Source organism: Monodon monoceros, unplaced genomic scaffold, assembly GCF_005190385.1.
Source record: "Monodon monoceros isolate NGI ecotype Baffin Bay Population unplaced genomic scaffold, NGI_Narwhal_1 Super_Scaffold_11, whole genome shotgun sequence".
In the NCBI taxonomy this organism is placed as follows: domain Eukaryota; kingdom Metazoa; phylum Chordata; class Mammalia; order Artiodactyla; family Monodontidae; genus Monodon; species Monodon monoceros.
This window is the reverse complement of record NW_021703767.1, coordinates 112,919,388-112,937,329: the sequence shown is the minus strand read 5'-3', so window position 1 is coordinate 112,937,329 and position 17,942 is coordinate 112,919,388. Positions and strand designations below refer to the sequence as shown.

Genomic DNA, 17,942 nt, shown 5'->3' with positions numbered 1-17,942 from the left:
ATTGTCCTAGACCCACATCTGGTTCTTTTCTGAGCAAATTGTTGTTCTGCAAGAAGTTCTATGATAAAATGTCGTGAAACACTAGACATCTGTATGCACTGCGGTCAGATGGGGCTTCTGGCTAGCACGTCTCTGAGTGCCACTGAGCTTGTGCTTCTAGCGCGTAAGTGAGAGTTGTGGTCTGACAAACCACAGGTGAAGGGTAACAGATACTTGAAAGGGTGCGTGCTACCAGTACCTGCAGTTCATGATCAGCTCAAACTCACCACTGCTTTAACCTAGAAGTCAGTGGATAAAGTTCTAGATGTTGAGCACGACCGTCATGCATTCTAAAACGGAGCCATGATCTTGCCACCATCTAACTGTTGTAGTTCAGCATCACTGTACCTGTGATTGATCTTATAGATTATGTAATACAGATCTACATCTCTATGTCAATACATTGATGTGATCAATTACGAAAGTACTTCTGATGATATAATGCCAAGATGACATTTTGTATTTACCACTTTATCAGAAAACAAGCCAAGATGATCATGACAGTCAACGTGGCACAAATGGGCTGAAGGGGCCTTGGAATGTAGCTGGGTCTGGGGTCAGAACCCTGGCTCTGACACTTCCCTAGCTGGTGGCCTAGGGCAACTTCCTCTACTTTTCTCAGTCTGGATTTTCTCATCTCTAAAATGAATGACCAAACAACAGCCAGTGTACTTGAACTAACACTGATTATACCTTTGAGTGGAAGTGAGGATGAAATGAAGGAAGATATCATTACCAGTGGCTTAGAGAGAGCCTGGCACACAGTACGTGCTCTACACAAGTGGCTGTTGGCACTATAATGACTAAATGAGCTTTAAAAAATACCATCTTCAGGGATGATGAGAAAATATAAAATTCTCATATACATAAAATCATTCTATGTAAAAATTATTTTAACAATAATAGATGAGCTGTGGATTGCTCTTATCCTGGAATATAATGAGCTGCTGTAGAAAATGGAAAAGCACCTTCAGATTAAATAAACTCTATATGTACACATGTGGCTGACCTAATACAGTCATATATCTCAGCAGTTCAAGTAAGAATACTACCTACCAGCCTGTATTTGCTCTTTAATACATTTGTTCTGAAACCAAACTTGAAGCGCACGTTAGAGACAACATAATAAACATCCTCCGGGTTTCAAGCCATGAGTGTACAATTTCAGGCAATTTTTACCGCGGGTAGGATTCATAGGCGTCTCCCTGGGGAGAGAACACTGACTCTAAGAAGAGAGGACAAAAAGCCACATTAGTCACTTTTTGAAAAGATGGAAGCTTTGATTTCTACATGTGATTTCTATGTAGATTTAAAAGCTAACCTGGCCTGTCGCCATCCTTTGCCCTACTTCCAATCTGTGAGCGGGCCTTTGGACGGTGGTCCTGAGGTCGGGGACATTTTGCCCTCTTCCCGGCGGGAAAGCTCTTATTTATTTATTTATTTTAACCTTAGGCCTCGGCCTCTTGATTGACTTTAAGGTCTCAACAAACATCCACTTTATTATTGGAGGATATTTTAGGCTCTGCAGGTATTTTTCTTTAGAGCATGATTTAGTAGCACTATTGGTCAGGGCTGACTTGTATCAAAAGAAATGCAATCCATGGAAAATGGTAGCACTGGATGGCTGTGAATTCTTGACTCTCTGAGGCTCTCTCTCTCTCTCTCAATCTCTCTTTCTTGGAGCAAGGGCAGGGGTGGTGGTGGTGGGGTGCGTAGCCTTCGATATAGTTTCTTTTGTTGGAGCAGCTTAGTAGCTATTTAGCAAACACCTGTTTAATTTTAATTTAAGATAAGGTTTGAAACTTGCCCCGAAAGCCTTGCAAACGGTAAAAAGGAATAGAAAGCTGTCAACCTTTCTGATACTGATTGAAAGAAGATACTCTTTCTTGTAATTTCAGTTGAAATAGCTAGTTTTCCAATTCTGCACACCATGGATTTAATCAGCTAAGCCTAACAAGATTATTTTTTTTTTTCTGTTTTTTAGAGCAGTGATTCAGGCAGGGCAATTTTGTCCCCCAGGGGACATTTGGCAATGTCTGAAGATATTTTTGGTTGTCACACTGGGCGGGGGGCATAGTGGGTAAAAGCCAGGATGCTGCTAAACATCCCATAATGCACAGGACAGCCCCCATCACAAAGAATTATCTAGTCCAAAATATCAGTAGTGCTGAGGTTAAGCAGCCCTGTTCCAGAACAGAGGTTTCTAACCTTGGATGCACATTAGAATCACCTGAAGACTTAAAAAAAAAATTCAATGCCCAGGTGCTCTCCAACCCAGATAAACAGAATCATTGGGTAGGACAAGGCTATACAATTTGTCGGGTCCAGTACAAAATGAAAAAGTGGGGGCCTTTGTTGAAAAAGTGTTAAGAATGTTAAGGCAGTGACAACAGAGCATCAAACCAAGTGCAGTACCTTGTAAGTGTGGGGCTAGTGTGAACACACAGGTCCTACACACGTGTAGTTGACACTGTTCTGGAGGGTGACCTGGGCACTGATAGTTTTAAAAGCTCTACAAGTGGACCAAAGACTGACAGACACCTCACCAAAGAAGACAGACAGATGGCAAATAAGTATATGCAAAGATGTTCCACATCATATACTATAATAGTATCAGGGCAATGCCAAAAATACCCCGATAATTGAGATACCACTACATACCTATTAGAATGGCCGAAATCTAGAACACTGACAATACCAAATGCTGGCAAGAATGTAGGGCAACAGGACGTCTCATCCATTGCTGGTAGGAATGTAAAATGGCACAGCCACTTTGGAAGGCAACTTGGTAGTTTCTTACAAAACTAAACATACCATATGATCTAGCATTTGCCCTGCTTGGTATTTACCCAAAGGAGGTGAAAATTTACATCCACACAAAAAACCTGCACATGGATGTTTATAGCAGCTTTATTCGTAATTACCAAAACTTGGAAGCAGCCAAGATACCTTTCGTAAGTGAATGGATAAATAAACCATGGTTTATCAGTAGAATAATATTTGTTCAATGAAATGTTACTCACAATATTCCAATGGAATATTTTTCAGTGCTATAAAGAAATGAGGTATCAAACTGAAAATACATGGAGGAAATTTAAATACATAGTATTAAGTGAAAGAAGCCAATCTGAAAAGGCTACATACTCTATGATTCCAACTAGGTAACCTTCTGGAAAAGGCAAAACTATGGAGACAGTAAAAAGATCATTGGTGACTGGGGTTGGGGGGGACGGAGGGTTGCACAGCAGGGCACAGAGGATTTTTAGGGCAGTGAAACTACTCTGTATAATGCTATAATGGTGGATACGTGTCACTGTACCTTTGTCCAAACCCATAGAATGTAAACACCAAGAGTGAACCCTAATGTAAACGATGGACTTTGGATGATAACGATATGTCAGTGTAGGTTCATCAGTTGTAACAAATGTACCACTCTGGTGACGGATAATGATAATGTGGAGGCCATGCATGTGTAGGGACAGGGGATACATGGAAATCTTTGTAAATACTCTCCACTCAGTTTTGCCGTGAGCCTAAAGCTGCTCTAAAAAAATAAAGTCGCTTGAAAAAACAGAACTCTCCAGGTGATTTCAATGTGCAGCCAGTGTCAAGATCGCTGTTACTTAGCTTTTATTGCCTATCCTTCCTATAGCACTCAGTTTATGTACGTGGTATTGGCCCATGTATAACTCCTCTTTGTATTGGACACAGAATCTCACAATCAATAGATGCTGAATGAACATGGCCGAATAAAACACTCTACTATTCTTCCTTATCATCTGTTATAAAGCCTTATGTGTGGAGAGGGCACTCAGGCTTTCCAAACAGGCTTCCGCATTCATGGTTTTGTTTGCTGTTCACATCAGTCATGTGGCTGCAGGGCAAGTGTTAGGACATTAGTCTGTGGACGAGGAAGCAGGCTCAGAGCAGGTAAGTGACTGGCCCAAGTCACAGTCCTGTGAGTGGCAGGGCAAGGCCTCCAGCCAAGTCTCCTGGTTCCCGGGACAGGGCTGTTTTCCACGTGTTATGGGAACCTTCTCACTTTTACACCAGGTTCTAAAGTATGGTGCACGTGCCCCTTGGTGGCATGTGGCATGGAAGTCAGGGCACAAGGGGTGAACTTTAAAACAAAACATGTTTCCTTATTTATTTAATATGTATTAGAAAAATAATAGCATATCAAGTCCACAGTTTGTATTACTGCTGCAGAAAACGTTAGATTCAAATTGTAAAAGTGAGTTGATTTAAAGGAAAATATTAAGCAAATAACAACAGAGGTGGTGCAAAGATATAACAAAGCTTTTGAATTACCTACTTAAATGACAGAGCTATGAGAAACGCTTTAAATCTTTGTAGCTTAAAATGAGGATACAGTGAAATAATATTGTGAAACAGCTTTGTAATAGTAGGCAAAGCACTAAAATTGTTGTGGTTTTTGCACCCTCACTCCTTGAAACTTGCCCCCAGTGTATCCTACCAGACTGAGTCTTGGCCTGTTACTGGGCTCTGATCGGTACAGAATGCTTTACCATGGACCTCAAGTGACCATGCATGGTTGAAAGAAAAGAAAAATATGTAAAATGAAATCTGTAAGTCCCCTATTTCTGGCTTAGTTTTCCTTGTCATTATATATATATATATATATATATATATATATATATATATATATATGTATATCAAATTCTAAGATGAATTCCCAAATTGTCTGGAACAAACGATTAGGAACTTTATAATAATAACAAATCCATTCTCTGTCTAGGGCATATTCAAAGTACAGTCTTCACATTCACACAGTGCAAATCTTTGTATCCATTAAATGTGATGAAGGATATATATTCATTGGCATATAAGGACGTTAGTGTTAAGTGCAGGGTCCAGAGGAGTAGGATAGAACGTATTTATATGAGAAAGAGAAGGAAGCATTTCTGAGAAGATTGACCCTGGGTGATGGGATTGGGTTCATTTCTTTTGCTTTTAGCTTATCTGTCACTTCTCATTTTTTTCTTTTTCTTTTTTTAAATTGAAGTATAGTTGATTTACAATGTTATATTAGTTTCTGGTGTCATTTTTCTATGATGGACTAGATTTCAAACTCAAGGAACACTAGGTAAACTTTTAAGACACACTTGTACACAAAATATACTAATTCTGCGAAAGTCAGACGCTACATTCCCAGTGCTATCAGACGTGATTTGTATGTGTTGTGAGATGCTGATTTCATGATTAACACATTGTAGCTGGAGCCAACAGTAGGAGGAAAGACAGATGAAGCTATGGATATAAAAGGACATTATAAAGTGTAAAGCCCTGTACGTTGAAAGGGATTTTGAGCTGGAACCAGGAGAGTGAAGGACAGGCTCTGAGTAATGGGGCCTCATTTGGTGCTGGTGGGCGGTGAGCCTGGGGGGGTTTGTCACCATCACATTGAATTCCATCCCAGCTAGCGTTAGGGCCGCTCCAAAGAAGTGCTGGCTTTTCATAGAATCTGCCTTGCCTTCCCTGGGTTTTGTAATGACATTTTGGTGAAAATATCACAGAAGCACCTTTGATTTGTGGTTTGGGTGGGTACACCTGCTTCCTCACTCTCTCTCCTGGTTGTTTTTACAGAACCACATCTTACTTAATTCTCTGGCTGTGCTTTTCAACAGCACAGTCTGCTTTCTGGTTGTCAGAGGTTGTACATCCCCTGAGCTAGAAAGCTTTTTGAGGGGTGTTTTGTAAGTGGGATTCCCTTTTTTTTTCAGTTATTCTTTTTAAAGCTTTGAGCGATAGATAGAATATATGCATTCATGTTTGCATAATAAACGGTTGGGAGGGTAACCATTCTCTGCTGACAGTATTGATTTCTGATGAGTGGGGATGCCAGGAGACTTTATTTGTATATTTCAAGTATTGTTTAAAAATTATTTGCATATTACTTGTATTACCTATACTCTGTATACATAAAAATATATAAAGTAAAATAGGAAGCAAGTAGACTTGGATATTTCCATTTAGTCGCTGAAAAATCTCCACGTGTGTCTATATGTGCAAGTGGAAGGCAGGCAGGAAAGTAGTAAAGGAAAAAGTAAGCTCCGATTTGAATTGCCTTGTCCAGATAGTGACACTCTGGTGGTGTGGTTGAGAACTGGAACACACTCACCTGTGAGAGTCTGTCATCCTCTGAGGTGTCCTTATGCCACTGCAAATAGCCGACGTCACTGCGGGTCAGGACCCCACATAACGTTTCCTGAGACTTTCCTTTCTGATAGCCGTTAAAGACGTGTGGACTGGCTCTTCCAGTTAAAATCATGTTCAGAACTGCCTAGATGACACATTTTACAAATATTTACATTTCAGGTAGCGATGACACAAGGACTTAATTTCTTTTTTCTTTTAATCATCATAAAATGTATCATTTTTAGTGAAAAGAATGAAATCCCACAATATATAATTCTGGGAAAACGTATGTCATGAATGTTTGGTAGTGTTAAAACAGGAGTCTATTGATTTTTTTTTTCTTGAGCCATGCCCCATAACTCCCCATGGGCCCTTCCTCCCTTCATATTTTTTTTAAACTTAGGTTTCCATAGTTGTGATTTAAGCTGCATGAAGCTAAGAAGTTTTTATAGTGCTTTTCTTTCAGTTATTAGGGACTCCTGGGCGGTCTTGTCAAGATATTTTCTAATGTTTCTAGAATCTCAGGGATGGCAGGCTCTCAGAGGTAAACTAGAAAGGACTGTAATGGAAAGTGGAAAGATAGAATCTGATAACAAACTCAGGGGAGCATCTTAGTTTTTCAAAGATAATTTGATCACTCTTCACTTAAGGAGAGAATATGCTTAGTTGAAAGGAAAAAAAAAAAAAGCCTAGGGCTTCCCTGGTGGTGCAGTGGTTGAGAGTCCGCCTGCCGATGCAGGGGACACGGGTTCGTGCCCTGGTCCGGGAAGATCCCACATGCCGCAGAGCGGCTGAGCCCGTGAGCCATGGCCGCTGAGCCTGCGTGTCCGGAGCCTGTGCTCCGCAACGGGAGAGGCCACAACAGTGAGAGGCCCGCGTACTGCAAAAAAAAAAAAAGCCTAATTGAGATGCTACAATAAAAAGGCAAAGTCTTCCAACCCACCTGCCTGCACAGGAAACCTCCAGCATTTGGTCGTAGCAGATGAGTGGTGGAGACGTCCAGGTCCTTCTGAAGCCTGCAGAGTGGGAGAAGCCATCAACACTCACGGACGGTGATGCTCCAGGGACATGCAGCCTCTCCTCTCTCCACCCCCCCAACGCAGAGCAGCAGTGACTTGCGCTTGCCTGGTCACTGTCCTTCCCATGTGCCTGGCACGTTTCCATCTGTCACTGGGAAAGCTTCTAGGACTGGGGCTGCAGAGGTGAAGGGGCAAGCTCTGGATGCCGTTGGGGGAAGCCAGTGATAAGTGGTCAGGGAGGAGGACGAAGCGACAGACCTCACACGTTAGAATCCCTGGGTGTGGGCTCCGTGTGGGTGCTGGGCTGTGTAGCAAAACTGCTTGCGTTGAGTGCCAAGGGACGCTTGGCTTAGGGTGGTGACACGTGACCCCTCCAGAGAGTGCTGGCCCAAGGCAGAGTTGACCAGACTGTTCAAGTGGAAACCACCAGCTGGGGAGTTAAGCCCATGTCTTGGCTGAAGCCTCTACTGTTTCACCAGGGCCAAGGGGTCAGGGTTCCATCCAGGACAGTATAATATCAAGGTGGAAAGTGGCTCGTGTTGTCACCTGGAGGGAGATGCTGAGTTATATGAGCTGTATGTGTTCTTCAACGAACCTGTTCACAGGACTGGAAGGTCAAGCACTTCTGTGAATAAGACCTAAAGACGTGGGTCAAGCATCAGATATAATTCAGGGCAGTGTTTCCTAAATTATGGCATGATGTTAGGTGGTATAGATATGAGCATTAAAAAAATTTTACAGTGATGTGTTTAAAACACTTTTTCTTTAGCACAGCAACTACATGATTTAGAGGACATTAATGTTTAAGAGGATGGTATCTAAATGTGTGTTGATTTTGAATTTTTTCTTTTATTTATTTTTTGGCCATGCCACACAGCATGCAGGGTCTTAGTTCCCTGACCAGGGATTGAAACCGTGCCTCCCCTGCAGTCGAAGCACAGAGTCTTAACCACTGGACCACCAGGGAAGTCCCAAGTGTGTGTTGATTTAAGGACATTGTTAAGCAAATAATAATATAGATCATAAAAGTATGATATGCAAAAGACAGGTTTTCAGGAACTGCTTCAAGGCTTGAAGTTCTTCCTTTCTGGGGGCCCTCTGTTTCTCTCTCTCTGACTCTCAAAAGCTTACCCTTTTCTCAGGGTCCAGAGGAAAGTCTGTTTCTTCCCAGAAGCCTTCCTTGGCCACCTTATCTGTTGGGGCCCCTCCCTCCTCTGGAATCCGTTAAGATTCATTGTCTCTGTACTTCATTTGGCACGTCAAGTACCACCTGGGATGGCTCAGTCTCTCTGTGTACCCCTGGTTTTTCCCAAATTGGAACCTGCAAGGAGGTCAGGGCCATATTCTCTTTTATTGGTATTTCCCACAGTGCCAAGAACAGGGCTTTGCATTTCATAGGGACAAAATAAATATTTGTGGATATATATTTTATCGTACATAGAAATCATAAAATATTTTCATTTATGAGAGCTGTACAAATAAGCCTGAGTGGTATCTGCCAATATTTATAACCACAAGAAAAAGGAACCTACTACTGTGCTAGAAAAGTAGATTCAAACTTTTCTGATGACATCCACTCTCCCATGAATATGGCCAAACTGACTACAGAAAAGGATCCATCAACACAAGAGTGTCCACTAGAAAAAAATTGCACTCATGTTTCCAATAAGGCATGAAAATATTTTCCAACACAAGAGAGCATTGTTTATGTGACCCCAGAGCTATAGGAAATACCTGTGCAAATATTTGTAGAATTTACCTTTCAAATGTTCTGGAGAAGATCAGACTGTAAAGAAACAAGATGACACCATGGCTTCCTTCTCCTTTGAACTATTTGAAAAACAAAGGAAAAATACATTTGCATAAACACAGTGCATCTCTGTGTATCTGTGGGCATGAATTCAAGGATTTACACCTGAGAGATTTTTTTCTAGCTGCCAAAAGGACCATGGGAGCTCTCTCTGCTTCTCTAGGTCACCTCCACCCTCAGATGCATCCTCTTTCCTTGCTTCAGGTGTGCCAATGGCACCATCATTCTCTTGGTTTCCAACCCATGTTTCCTCCACTTCTATCATGTGATTCTCTTCGAATCATGGCTAAGACATAGTGTATACTTCCTCTCCATTTTCCAGCATCTATCCTAGCTCAGTTCCTCAGAGCTGCTCTGGATGGCCCTTATCCAGCCTCCCTCCGTCAGTGCATCCTCCCTCATCATCCTGTTAAACTCTGGGGGAGCAGAGAAGCCTTTCTAGAAATAGCTTTGGAGTTATACAAACCTGAGTTCAAAACCAGTTCTACTGTATTAACTCCAGCTTCTTTAAGTTTCAATCTCACCTGCAAATGTAGATAAAAAGACCCTTTTCCTAGGATTGTTGCAAAAGTTAAATGAAATAATGCACAGGACCTACCGTAGTTCTTAGAACATGCTAGAACCACAGCAAAATTACTGTCTGTCCCTCTCTAAGGCACTTCTCCCTGTCTCTTTTCTTGGCCATGTTACTTTTCTGCTCCGAACTTTCCAAAGGTGCCCTGTGAGCTCCAGGATAAAATCCATCGTCATTCAGGGCCTCTCACTGGTTGGCCTTATCTTAGCTTTGTGTCAGTACTCTACCTGCAGAAAAGAAGCTCCTTGGCTGGCTTTCAAGGTGCCCAGGGTTAAAGCCTCTTCTTTAAAGGCATTATATCAGGAAGCCTTCTGCTAAAATGCATGCACTTTTCCTTTTGTGGATTAATTTGTCCCCTTCACTATCTATGCCCTTGCAGGGGCTGGATCTTCAGGCAGGAGAAGAAATTTCAGTGCCCACAGAAGGCAGATAAGAACCCAAATGGGTGTACGCCAGGACGTGAGGGGAACGGGGAGAGGTGGGGCCCGAGGCAAGGGACAGCACTTGTGTGTCAGTTTCCTGTTGCTGCCTTAACAGACGACCACAGACGTGTTGGCTTAAAACCACAGGAATCCATCATCTCACAGTTCTGGAGGTTAGACGTCCAGCCCTGGTGTCACTGGACTCCATTCAAACTACTGGTTGGCCTGTGTTCCTTCTGGAGGCTATGATGTCTCCTAGCCTTTTCCAACCTCTAGAAGCTGTCCTTATTCCTTGGTTCATGACTCCACATCACATAGCCTCTTCTCCTCTGCTTCCCTCATCACATCCCTTTTTCTGAATCTCCTGCCATCCTCTTTCTCTTATAAAACCCTTATGATTCATTGGGCCCATCAGAAAAATTCCGAATAATCTCCCCATCTGAGATCGTGAACCTAATCACATCTGCAGAGTCCTTTTTACCAGTTAGGTAACATCATTCAGTCTATCACAACTTGTCTAATGGGAGTCACTGCTCCCTTTATCAGCTGATTGAAGACATGCTAGAATACAGGCCTAGTGCTGTCAGATTTTCTGATTTGGGGTGGGAGTGGGGAGGACCTAAACATTTAGCTTTTGTGTGTGGTTTGTTGTTGTTGTCGTTGCTCTGTGCAGATTGAGGGGTGGCTTAACCTTAGTTCCCCGACTGAGGGTTGAACCTGTGCCCTCAGCAGCGAAAGTGAGGAGTCCTAACCACTGGACCACCAGGGAATGCCGGAACATTTAGGTTTTTACCTGGAATTTTCTGATTATTTTTGAAGTTCACCAAGTCGAGTTTTTAAAAATACAACACCATATGAGCTAATACTGCAGATCCTATGTAATAGATGTATTAGTTTCCTAGACCTACCCTACAAATGGCCAGAAATTTGAATGGCTTGAAACAGTAGGAATTTATTGTTTCACAGTTCTGAAATCTAGAAGTCTGAAATCAAGGTGTCAGAGGCAGGCCATGCTCTCTCTGAAGGCCTTAGGGGAGGATCCTTCCTTGTATCTTCCTAGCTTCCGGTGGCTGCTGGCAGTCCTTGGTGTCCTTGGTTTGGGACAGTCTCTGCCTTCATTATCACATGGCATTCTCCCTGCATGTGTCGGTGTCTATGACCAAATTTCTCTCTCCTTATAAAGATACCAGTCATTGGATTAAGGCCCACCCTAATCCAGCATGACCTGATTTTAACATGATTACATCTGCAAAGAAACTCTTTCCAAATAAGAACACATTCACAGGTACTGGGGGTTAGGGCTTAAACATATCTCTTTTCTGGGGAGAGGGGAGATGCAATTCAACCCATAATAACAATAGGCCTACTGCCCACGTGTAACCCTCAGACCTCTAGCTTGTGATCTCTGCCTGAAGACAGAGCACAGAATTGCTTCATTTTGATAGTGAATGGTGTTTGGTAAAGGTCTGGATGGGGGCTGATCACACATGCAGCCCCGGTTAGGGAGTGCCCTTCAGAGGAGTATCTATGCATCAAGATGCCCCCTCACTCAGGAAATGGTGCCAACCCTTTCCCCGTGTGGCTATGGTAATGGTCAGCTTGGGTCCACTTGACACCACTCTTGTGCAAAGCCCACCTGCACCATGCAGTCTGATTCTGCTTCCTTTCATTACTTATTCCAGCTCAACTCTTAGTCTTTTTTTAAATTTTATTTTTTAAATTAATTTTTATTAATTAAACATTAGTTTAAAAATTAAGTGGAGTTGATTTACAATGCTGTGTTAGTGCTTTACAGCAAAGTGAATCAGTTATACATATACATATATACCTTCTTTTTAAGATTCTTTTCCCATATAGGTCATTACAGAGTATTGAGTTCCCTGTGCTGTAGAGTAGGTCCCCATTATCAACTCTTTGTCCTTGAGGGGGAAAACCTATGTATAGCTCTAGCTCTAATCATCTTATTCTCAACTCCGGCTACACTTAAGAAGCCCTTGCAGATGTGAAAGACTTTCTTATTGAATCAGACTCTCCCAGGTCTGAGTTGAAGAGATGGAAGACAAGAGAGGGAAGGGTTTGCCTCTGTTTGCTGGCAGAGTCATTTCTTACATGGTTCCTCTCCACGTAGCCCCATTAAACATCTCCCTCTACCACAAAAAAGTCCCTAAGCAGGCTTCTAGCTTAACATTTCATGTCAGGTATTTAAAATCTATCATAGAGCTTCCATTAGTTTCGTATTGCTGCTGTAACAAATTACCACACATTTAGTAGCTTAAATAATACAGATTTATTATCTTACAGTTCTAGAGGTTAGAAGACTGAAATGGGTCTTACTGGCCTAAAATCAAGATGTTAGCAGCCCTGCGTTCTTTCTGGAGGCTCTGGGGGAGAATCTGTTTCCTTGCCCTTTCCAGCTTCTAGCAGCCCTGCCCACGTTCCTTGGTTCATGGCCCCCACCTTCGACCTTCGATGCCAGCAACAGTTGGTGGTACTCTTTTCGCATCACATCAGTCTTCCCCTGTCTTACGCCTTCCTCATCCACATTTAAAGTCCCTTGAGATTACACTGGGCCTACACGGATAATCCAGGATAATCTCCCTATTTTAGACTCATCTGATTAACAAGCTTAATTCCTCTTTCCCATGTAATGGAACATTCACAGGTTCTAGGGGGTAGGGTATGGACATCTTTCAGGGGACCATTCTTCTGCCTGCCACATAGACCCAAGAGAGGGTGGGGGAGGAAGGTCTGGGGTAACTAGTTTAAGCAAGATCACGTAGCTAGTGTGTGGCTGAGAACTCATGCCCAAGTTTTCTGTCCCTATGACCTTTGAAAGGAACGGGGTTGTGAGTTTCATGCATCAAATTTTCCCTTTCCATACAAGCCACGTTTATATGGCTTCATGGTTACTCTAATTTTCCTCTGCTACCTTGTAAGGCTCTGATTCTTTAGAAAATCAACTTTCATTTCTTTATCCACAGAGGAAACTTAAAAAAGCACCTTCCGTTTTCCACCATCCCTATCCCCTACTTTGTGTCCTTCCCACACAGGAGGTGGGGAGATTCATTGCAGGGGAGGGCATTGTGTGGAAGGTGCTGATAGAAGATGTGAAAGGGGGCCACCTTTTTCAGACTGGCAGTCATTTTTCTGAGCCAATGTGAATGGCCGTTTTGGTAATTTAGACTACCATTTTTGTGTTTTATCCCTTAGATGAGGCAAGGCTGCTCTAACATTTTCTCTTCCCATAAAAGCAATCTTATTGTATATGCCCTCTGTAGTATTATTCTCTGGGTTTGATTAGCCAAGGAGAAAGAGACATTTGTGAGTGGGCCTGTGTGTGGTCTGGCCTCTTTCTAGATTGTGGGGAGGGAGAGACAGGTTTCTCTTTCCCTCGTTCTGCCCTCTCTTAGTCCTCAAAATGACCTGCTTTTCTTAACAAGCATCATTAGAAATACACTTTATAAAAGGAAGAAGAGTCCTGTACGATCAGTTCAACATAAAGGAATTATCTCAACACTTAAATACTTACACACTGTACGTGATCATAGATGAATTTCTCAGTGGCTTCTTTCTCTAAAAGTTCAAACAGCTGGAGCTATAAATCAGAAATAGAAGATAAAAATGAAAAGGAAGAAGAAAGTTATATCTAGAAGATGTCAACTCACTGTTAGTACCTCAAGGGAGTTCTTTGTTTCATTGCAAAATCACATTGCTAGAAACTGACATATACACAAGGCCACGTAAAACATACATGGTAAGCTTGGGTGGCCACCGGCCTCACTTTTACATTCCTCAGTTTTAAACCAATATGGTATCTTGAGCAGGAAAACTGTAAACAGATTTTTTCCCTAATAGGTAGAATTTAGCCAAGTTTAGAAGAGTGGCTATGGAAATGGAGTTTATGATCATTTCAGGCATGGGATATTCTTTAAAAAATATTTTTTTTGTTGAAGTATAGTTGATATACAATATTATATAAGTTACAGGTGTACAATATGGTGATTCACAATTTTTAAAGGTAATACTTCATTCATAGTTATTATAAAATATTGGCTCTATTCCCTGTGTTGTACAACATACCTTGTAGCTTATGTTATATATAATAGTGTGCACCTCTTAATCCCCTCCCCCTATGTTGCCCCTCCCCTTTCCCTCTCCCCACTGATAACTACTACTTTGTTCTCTATGTCTGTGAATCTGCTTCTTTTCTGTTGGGTATGGAGTATTCTTGATCATGGTGAACTCTGGAAGGAAAAATTCACAGGCATCTCTCTTTTGGCTGCGTGGATTACTTATGCCCTTGACCCTGCCTCTTTGGCAGGTACCTTTGGCCACATCAGATGCTTACATCGTGGAGGTCCACCCAGGAGCATCAGGTCCACCTCCAGTTCCATGGTGAGTCTAATACTCACCCAGGCTTCACCATCCTTTACCTGGTAGGACAGGACGGGCAGGAGTGCACTCACCCGTTCAGTGAAACCGTCCCCAGAGTAGTCAGGAGTCGGGGCGACGTAAGTGTCCTCGGTGACAAGGCAGATGGTGGCTTTCCGAGCTGCTCCTGCGGCCCACAGGATGCCCGCGAGCGCCGCGGCCAGCGCGTGCTTCTGCCCCTGCTTGCTCGTCGCGCACAAACTTCAGCCCGGGGGGAGGGTAGGAACGCATTGCAATGAGTGCCCCCTAGCTGAGGGCCTGGCCCTCCACTTTCATGGACCCTTCTGAGTATGGGATGGGTCAGTTTGGTTCCTTCGTCAACCTACACTGTGAGAACATTGTGGAGGGCCTCATCCTCTCTGCCCGCACTGAACGGGCATCCTCACCCCAGAGCATTAATCCTCTGGGTTCTCCACTGATCCCTCCCTGTGCATTACTGCCCCTGCTGAATCTCAACACCGTCTTCTCTCCTGAACTCCAGCTGGGCTCCATCCAAACTCTCTAACCTGATAACACAGGCCCTTCCCAAGTGCAACCCCAAACAATCCTTCCAGTTTTATCTCCCAGGTTTCCATTTTGCAAACCCTCTGCCCCAGATGGACTAGTTCCCTGGACATAGTTTCTGCATTCTACCTCCATGCTTTTTCTCATGTACTTGTCTGCCTTTAATATGCAAGCTCTGTCTGTTCTTCCTGCCTGATCACATCCTACGAATCATTTGAGGCTCACTTCCCCCTTACTAACTTATAGTCGACACTTATCTGGCACTCACTGGGCCCAGAATTGTTCTAAGCACCTAACACGTATTACCTCATTTAATCCTTATGACAACCTGTGAGGTGGATGCTATCAATATTATTAGTCCCATTTTAGAGATGAGGAAAGTAAGACAGGGAGGTTGAGTACTCTGCCCCTGGTCATTCACCTTTAAAGCAGTAGAGCAGTGATTTGAATGCAGACAGTGTGCCTCCTGACTTAACCATTAGATTGTTCTTAACCATTAGATTCCATCAAATAATCCCAGTGGGTGAGAATTCCCCGGAAATGGGAGCCAATGTTTACATCACAGACCTTTCCTATGCTCATTTTCTAAATGTTTAACATTGACAACTGTCGTCCTGGTGAAGAAACACATGACAGAGGTTAATGAATGAACTCACCCATGATTTATAGCAGCGGTCCCCAACCTTTCTGGCACCGGGGACTGGTTTCGTGGAAGACAATTTTTCCACGAACGGGTCGGGGGGTGGCTTGGGCATGATTCAAGCACATTACATTCATTGTGCACTTTATTTCTATTATTATTACATTGTAATATATAATGAAGTAATTATACAGCTCACCATAATGCTGACTGGAGGTGGAGCTCAGGCAGTAACGCGAGCAATGGGGAGCGGCTGTAAATACAGATGAAGCTTCGCTCGCTCGCCTGCCACTCACCTCCTGCTGTGTGGCTCGGTTCCTAACAGGCCACGGACTGCTTACCAGTCTGTGGCCCGGTGGTTGGGGACTCCTGATTTATAGAATCCATCTAGCTCTATGGTGATATTGAAATCAGTAGCAGGACCCTCACACTCCAAAACCCTTGTGCAAGGTAGAATGAGAGTCAGACAAAGTGCTGTGAGACTACAGGGGCAGGAGGGAGAACTTGTGATCCGGAAGGTTCAGGAAGGCTTCAAGGAGCAGGTCGATAATAGCAATTACTCATTAGCATTTATGTAATACCTGCCATATGCCAGGTACTGTGCTAAATGCTTGCTATTCATGGAGCAAATGCTGTATGTGTTCCATCTAGATCCCTTGGGATCCCTTTTACGCAGTTGGTGGACATGTCCCCCCCCCCCCCCCCCCCCAATGGTTTGGGTACTGCTGCTAGGGCCTCATACTCTTCAACTTTCTCTGATGAATTGGAGCCACCTTCCCTGGAAGCGACTGGGGTTGTGCCACCTTCCCATAGGAGGGTCCATAGCGGATGCCTGATGAGGGTGGGAGGTGAAAAGGCCCCGCCCCCTTATCTGAAGATGGAGCAGTTGCCCCCCAGAGCTCCCATGGATCAGGCGGAGGCTAGGCATCCCTGGCAGCCACAGGCCTCCTCTGCTTCTCCTCCTTCCCCAGCCTGCTCCCCTGCTCTCTTAGGGGTTTCTCCTGAGGGCATTCATTCCCTTAATAAATCACCTGCATGAAGAATTCCCACCTCTGGCTCTGCTTCTAAGGAAGCTGGCAATTCACGTTCTTAGAATAGATTAGACATTCAGTTCCTGTTTTTGGTGATAAGTTACCCTGCCTGAGGGTAGGTAGATGCCTTTTAATTATTTCTGTTTCCCCTAATATCAACCATAGAGTTTGATAGGGGTTTATTAGCATCTAAGAACAAAATAATTTGAACTGATTTTTTAAATAGGCAACTACCAAACACTGTACTTTGTCAGCGTGATTAAATAGGAGGATGAATCCTTCATTTATTAGGTTTGTCATCACCCCTTTTGTTGTCTCTCTGGAACTGTTAGTTTGGGACTTCCTATCAAATGTTGTCAAGTAAGCCTGTCTGGAGACCTGGTGCTTCATCTCCTCTGTCAGGGTGCTCTGCAGTGGAGCGTAAAAACTGTCAGTGTTATCCCTGCAACTGAACATTGAAAGGGGCTCTGGAAGAGCTCTACCTAGTCACGAAATTCAGTCCCTCTGGGAGAGCCAGAGCCATTTCTGTCTTACGAGGCAAGTCCTCTTATGAGGCAAGTCCCCTTCCTGAGGCAACCTGGGGGATTTTCCCTGGTGGTTATTTAGCCTACAAAGGTTCTCGGGAAATGGGTAATTCTTTGCAAATACTTTTCATAGGCCTCTTACCTGAGAAAGTTACAGTCTTTTCCCTTCCTTGTAAACAACAAATATTTAATGATGCATCCTTGTACAGCCATCTGAATGCTTCGGGCACCTCCCTGAAAAGCGGAGGGTCAACAGTGAGGAGTTTACAATGGTGGTGGAACCCTCAGGGCCCACGTTATAAAAGAGAAGTCTTGGAAATGGATGTCATTATTTATTCTTCTCGGCAGCCTTTTCCCTTCTGGGGCACAGCATCGCCTAGGCTTAGTGAAGGGCCACTGTTCTCTACATGTGCCATCCCTCCCCATGGGCTGTGGCCGTGCCATGGCTGGGCTAGAATCTGCAATGACTAGCTTCTCTGTGGAGCCCCATAGACTGGCACCCCGGGATGCCTGTCCCGCTCCGCCCCACCTTCACTGGGCTCGTGCCTCATGTCCAACCCTTAGATTTGCAGGAGGTAAGGAACTAGTCAGCTAGCTCTTGAAATTCTGCCTGGCTAGGGATCAATGATTTGAATTATTGAGGTTTTAAACAAGCCAGAAAGAAACTCCTAGATCTCTTCCAGCCTCTAGATTCTTAGGAATGCTTAGGACCTGGAGAAAAGTGCCAGGAAAACGAAAATTTGGAAGAGAGTGGGGAGGAGTTTGAGACTTTGTGACATCCTAGATAGC

The 17,942-nt window shown here is 43.5% G+C and overlaps 1 protein-coding gene across 1 annotated transcript in view; it reads right to left on the bottom strand.

Moving 5' to 3' along the window:
- The window catches only part of MINDY4B (MINDY family member 4B), a 40,830-nt gene that overhangs the window by 11,835 nt on the left and 11,053 nt on the right, over positions 1 to 17,942 (bottom strand). The window contains exons 5-10 of the mRNA XM_029213745.1: positions 17,296 to 17,387; positions 14,490 to 14,655; positions 13,553 to 13,618; positions 8,977 to 9,047; positions 7,142 to 7,214; positions 6,182 to 6,343 (exon numbers count right to left, since the gene is read on the bottom strand). Of these exons, the coding sequence (XP_029069578.1) occupies positions 6,182 to 6,343; positions 7,142 to 7,214; positions 8,977 to 9,047; positions 13,553 to 13,618; positions 14,490 to 14,655; positions 17,296 to 17,387 (630 nt within the window). The remainder of the gene's footprint in view (positions 1 to 6,181; positions 6,344 to 7,141; positions 7,215 to 8,976; positions 9,048 to 13,552; positions 13,619 to 14,489; positions 14,656 to 17,295; positions 17,388 to 17,942) is intronic.